We start from the raw sequence: 6,000 nt of genomic DNA, 5'->3' as shown, positions 1-6,000 counted from the left end.
CTTAACGAAGTTGACTACATTGTAAAATATATTCACAACTTAAGGATTTTAATAGTAAAGGACATCTTTAAAACAAGACGAGCATTGGTTATACAATGTTACACATAGAATATGACATTGTACAAATGATATCATTCATTAATTATGAATGTAACTATCCTTAAACATTCGACCCTTGACCAAAACATAGATAACGTTCCCCTACCTGTCTCATATCATATTATAGAAAACAATGATAAAAGGTAAGGATCGTATTATTTTGTTATAATTACTGTATGAACAACTATCATTTTATTAGCGAAGAACTTGAGGCTAATTCCGTATGTGCACTAACAGATCTTAACAGATCACGTATTAAAAGTGTAGTGGTTGGGTCGCCTGGCTGCGTATATTTCTGCGTCCAGGTACAATCAGTCGATAATCACATTTACGTCATGAACGCCACTGAAGGGTATTATGTAGACGAAGTAATAAATTTACATACTAAGTATATTTAGTAAGCCTATTATCTTTGATGAGTTTTTTATGTGTAAATGTTGAAGTGTAGTGACAGAAACACAACACACAGCCACGAAATTGTATCGGGACCGGAAGGGAAAAAACTATTTGTTGCTGTTTAAAATTAAGGGGGAAAATATGTACGATATATGTAAAATTTTGGGGAACGTGGAACAAAAGAACAATTTATCTCATATTTAATTTCGTTCAGATAAGTATAGTTCTATATTTATTAATCTTTTCTAAAAATTAAGGGGGGGGGGGGGGGGGGGGATACAAACATCAATTATTTTCAAACACTTATTTTTTGTTCCTGTATGCTATTGAAAAAAAAAAATAATTGTTTTTTGTTAAAGCCAAAAAAAGAAAAATTATAACAAGAAAAAACCTATGGCCCCATAAAAGATGAATGATCGATATCTTAGTACCCTCATACAATCTAGCATGAGTCAACTGTAGCCTAAATTAGGCGTATGTTATGTAACTACTATGACGGGTATTTGAGAACTTATTTTAAAGAGTCCAATCAAAATCCTCTACTATCGCGAATAATCTATTTTCATTTCTGCCATGATTTCAATAATAGAATAATTGCAGTCTGTTATATTGTACCAAGAACTAAGGACTTAGTGCCCTCTTGACAATTCGGAAACACCCAGTCATCGATTGCACCGTCAACTTCCTCGTTTGAAAAACCCATTCTAATATTTTTGATTACTCAGAATATTCATAAACTAGTACTTATATATGTATATAATAATTGAAATGGAAGTCAATTGCTAATGTTGAATATCTGTCTTGCTATCCGATCATAATCGGTAAAGAAAAACTTAAAAGTACGTGTGATATAATGCAATGTCAAATGTTGGAAAATGAGGATCAAAAGAAAATCTCATTAATATTTTGTTCAGATAAGTACAACTCTATATTTACTAAACTTTTCTACATAACATTTTGATGGAAATATATTAAATACAATGAAGAGGAAACTTAAAGTATCATGTTAATCGTTTTTAGTTTTCCGCGTACAATAAGCCTTTAAGCAAATTAAAAGTCAATTGTTATAACTGTAGACCATTGATTATTGCCTATGTTCTTGTATTTATACCAGGTTTACATAGTATGGTTAAACCAACGTGGTGCTCTCTTATATATCAACTCTCAGCTTAATCCAAGAGGTCATCAACTGTAATCGCATTATAAAATGTAGATAATTTTCTAATAAATAATTATGACACTTTTGTGGATATATATGCATGTGATGGTATCGCTTTCCATTGCTTTTGTACCGGAGGACGACAAATATATTCTTGAAGGAGATCTAGTTCTAGGTGGACTGTTTCCCATTCACTCAACATTCAAACCTGAATTGGAAAAGTGTTCTGATATCCAAGGACAGGATGGCATACAGGCATTGGAAGCTATGAAATATTCAATACAAACGATTAATAACGACGCAAAAATTCTTCCTGGACTAAGTCTTGGAATGGTAGGAGTTGACACGTGTGAAAGTGAAACAATCTCATTGGATAATACAAACGAACTGTTAGATATGAGAATAAACAAAAACGTGAACACAGAAACATGCACGTGTAAATCTGGCAACACAATGACAAATAATTTGATTGGTGTCATTGGTCCAGCTTCCAGTAAATTGTCAATTCCTGTAGCAAGTTTGCTTCGTCTGTTCAAAGTTCCACAGGTTTGTGTGATAACTAATACAAATAAAAATAAAACACTGTCGATAAATTAGGAAGGCCAGGTAAAGGGACTATACAAATTAGGAAGGCCAGGTAAAGGGACTATACAAATTAGGAAGGCCAGGTAAAGGGACTATACAAATTAGGAAGGCCAGATAAAGGGACTATACAAGTGATGAGAACATCCATATACAATGATATTAAATAATTGAACTGCCTCGGTGGTCTTATGCTTCCCTCGAGTGTGAGAGTGAGAGAGTTCATGGGTTCGATACAAACCAAAGACTTTAATATTGATATTTACTGTTTTTTCTCTGCTAAACACACATCATGGAGGAGTAAGAGCAAATATTGGTCGGCTTAGTCAGAATAATGTGTGAACTTGCACGTTAAAAATCAAGCTCAGGTTGTCGGTGTAGTACGAAGCAGGATATTCATATCGTCCTGCCTAGTATTTTATTTTCCATCATCATCATCCATAATAATCGCATCTATGAATAAAGGTTCGAGTTAGAGTTCGATTCAGAATCTGGGCTGGAGTGAACTTCCACAGAGTTAAGGTTTGATCTAGAGTAAAAGATGATGGTATAAAGCTATGGTTATTATAATATCAAATTCGTTTCAAAATCTTAAAAACGCTTTTCTTTAATAAAACCTTGAAATTTTGGTTTTAAATATTTCCTGTTCATGGGGTTTTTTTCAGCCACGAATTATAATAGGTCCAGAAAAATGGCGAAATTACACAAAATCTTATATGGACAAATACATTCATATAAATCTAAGTGCGTTTTGTGTTGATCTATATATTTCGGGATAGGTAAATTTAGGAGTAGTGTATGCTCTATGCTAATTTAGAAATGATGTAATGTCCCCTGAACGTAGTAGAGAAATAAAGGTTACATGAACGCAATTATTCGTAATGCGTTTTCCATAAGGTACCAGTGGTGTTCCATATTTTATTTCTCGAAAACTACACAAACTAGGAAAAAATGGGTAGCAGCGCCTGTTACTAGAAATGTCAGTGTTGCATAGCAACCAAATAAATATATATGGTCATGCGGCAAAAATTAGGGACTATTTTTAGGCCCTGCCCCCTAGGTCATAGTCCAGTGACTGAATTTATTAGCAATTTTCAATGTTAAGTTTTCTGCTTCAGTCAGTTTGATAAGAACTACTTGTGATAGACCAATGATATTTTGTATAACATGTATAACTTTGCATTACTCTCAGTACATATCAGTTTGACGATTATTTTCAGACCCTGCTAACTAGATAATGGTCCAGCGACTGAATTGATAAACCATGTTGCTGTCCATCAAATTGTCTTTTTCTGAATTTTATGCCGACAGGAGAGACATATCTCTGCGTCAACAGTTTATTTTGTTTATCCACGTCCACGCAACTGTTGCAATTAAAAGGAGACAGAAGATACAAAAAGGACAACCAAAAATTATAAGTCGAAGAAAAACCGACACTATCATGGCAAAAAACAGAACTCGACAAAAAGACAAACAACTATACAAAACACTTCATAGAAAACTAAAGACTGAGCAACAAGAACCTTACTAAAGGTGGATGAACAAGTATTTCTGACTGATAAATTGAGATGCAATGAATACTCACTCGAAAAGTCTTTTATATCTTTGTTGTAGATGCATTGCTGATTTCGTTGGAAACTAGTTTATTCTTTCATTCTTGCTATATAATAATGTCCCTAATTCAATATACAATTTTGCAATGATAGTCTTTCCTTATCAAAAATATCTATAGACTTGAGGTAATCATAGAACTCCACGTATTATATAACACATGTGTTTTGTTGAAGAACCTTGCTGGTCGTCGACCTCGAGGTGATTTAGTACTCCACGTATTATATTACACATGTGTATTGTTGAAGATCATTGCTGGTCGTCGACCTCGAGGTAATTATAGAACTTCACGTATTGTATAACACATGTGTAATGTTGAAGATCATTGCTGGTCGTTGACCTCGAGGTAATTATAGAACTTCACGTATTGTATAACACATGTGTATTGGTCAAGATCCTTGCTGATCGTTGACCTCGAGGTAATTATAGAATTCCACGTATTGTTGAAAATCCTTGTTGGGCTCGTTAACCGTTGTTGTATCCACGTATTGTATAACACATGTGTAATGTTGAAGATCCTTGCTAGTCGTTGACCGTTGTATCATTGACGTATAATCCACGTATTGTATAACACATGTGTATTGTTGAAGATCCTTGCTAGTCGTTGACCGTTGTTGTATCATTGACGTATAGTCCACGTATTGTATAACACATGTGTATTGTTGAAGATCTTTGCTAGTCGTTGACCGTTGTTGTATCATTGACGTATAACCCACGTGACCATGTTTCGACTATAGTATGAAATGGTTGAATTTTGAGCCAATAGTGTATCTATTTAGTCTAGGAAAGCTTGTTGAGCAGTTAATTCAACTATGATTATGATATGATATTTTGGGCCCATACTATAACGTTTGGACAGTTAGTATCAATAGTATAATCCACCAATTACATAAGTCAGTGCTTCGGCAGTTGATTGATTAATTAAAATTCAGATAATTTCCAGCATTTAATCATATAATGTGTCTAATTGTTACATCAGTTCTTAAAGTTATCATTTTCTGAAGCAAATTTGATCTGAAAATACCATGATTTCTTTGTTTAAAAAAAAAATCTGTTCAGGATCATAGCTCAAGTAGTGTTAATTTTCATTTGTCAAATTTTGGCTTTCTAATAGTTTCGTATTAAGGCCAATACATAATAAATTGCTTGTTTAAATCAACACTCACTCACTTTGATTCATGGAATTGATTTGACTTTCAAAGAATTCGAGTTGTTACATTTTGTTTTACAGTCTTACTGTGGATTCATTATTATTCGTTGGATACCAATTTTCGTCGATTTCGTGGGTATAGGTGAGCCACGAATTCAAATGTTCAACGAAGTACAGCTTTTTTATAGGCTTGTATGCTGACTTTGACAAAACCACGAAATCAAATATCCACCAACATACGATTTTTCCTCAATCCACGAAAATTGGTACAAACGAAAATAAATGAATCCACAGTAGTATTAATAGTATAATCCATCAATTATACTACACTTCCACACAATCTTATTAAACAAAACATTTCCTATCTAATTAAATGGTCGTATAATAAATCTGGTTGCAAATTTATTTACTGCAACTCATATAAAACCTTTTTCTCTAATGAGAAAGATAAATATGCTAGATATACTTACTGGAGGTGTGATGAGATGATTAAAGCACTAAATATTCTCCTTGACAACATTTATGTATGTTTCGGCAGTAGAGTTTATCGACAGGTTGTATGTATTCCTATGGGCACCAATTTTACCCCTTTAATAGTAGACTTGTTCCTTTACTGTTATGAATCACAGTTTATGGCCAAACTCAGTAAAGAACCGTCTAAATTCCATTTAATTGATAAATTGTAAACCGAGCCAGGAAATTTATATACGATCCGGGTAAACCTATCAATCCTTTAAATAAATTTATTCTAAAAGGTTACCTATTCAACACTGTAATTAAATTTTTGAATGTTGTTTTTATTGGTACTAATATTGATTTTGCTATCAGTAAATTAAAACCAAACTAATATTACACATATTTACTTTCACGGTACTACAATCTGTCGATACCTATAGTTTGGCATTGCACAAGGTCATGTTTTTCTCTGACTGTTAATGACGTCTTTACACTAAATCCATTGGATGTTGGATGTGTACTGATTGATATTTTAGTCTTAGATACA

At 33.3% G+C, this 6,000-nt stretch overlaps 1 protein-coding gene across 1 annotated transcript in view; it reads left to right on the top strand.

Annotated features, from left to right (window-relative positions):
• Positions 1 to 1,199: 1,199 nt before the first annotated feature.
• The window catches only part of LOC127729762 (metabotropic glutamate receptor 4-like), a 30,877-nt gene continuing 26,076 nt past the window's right edge, over positions 1,200 to 6,000 (top strand). The window contains exons 1-2 of the mRNA XM_052237680.1: positions 1,200 to 1,334; positions 1,610 to 2,200. Coding sequence (XP_052093640.1) covers positions 1,730 to 2,200 — 471 coding nt within the window. The 5' untranslated portion in view covers positions 1,200 to 1,334; positions 1,610 to 1,729. The remainder of the gene's footprint in view (positions 1,335 to 1,609; positions 2,201 to 6,000) is intronic.

The sequence above is a fragment of the Mytilus californianus genome, unplaced genomic scaffold, assembly GCF_021869535.1.
Source record: "Mytilus californianus isolate M0D057914Y unplaced genomic scaffold, xbMytCali1.0.p SCAF_1, whole genome shotgun sequence".
In the NCBI taxonomy this organism is placed as follows: Eukaryota; Metazoa; Mollusca; class Bivalvia; order Mytilida; family Mytilidae; genus Mytilus; species Mytilus californianus.
Note: the sequence above shows the minus strand (reverse complement) of the source record. Positions and strands in the feature narration are given on the sequence as shown.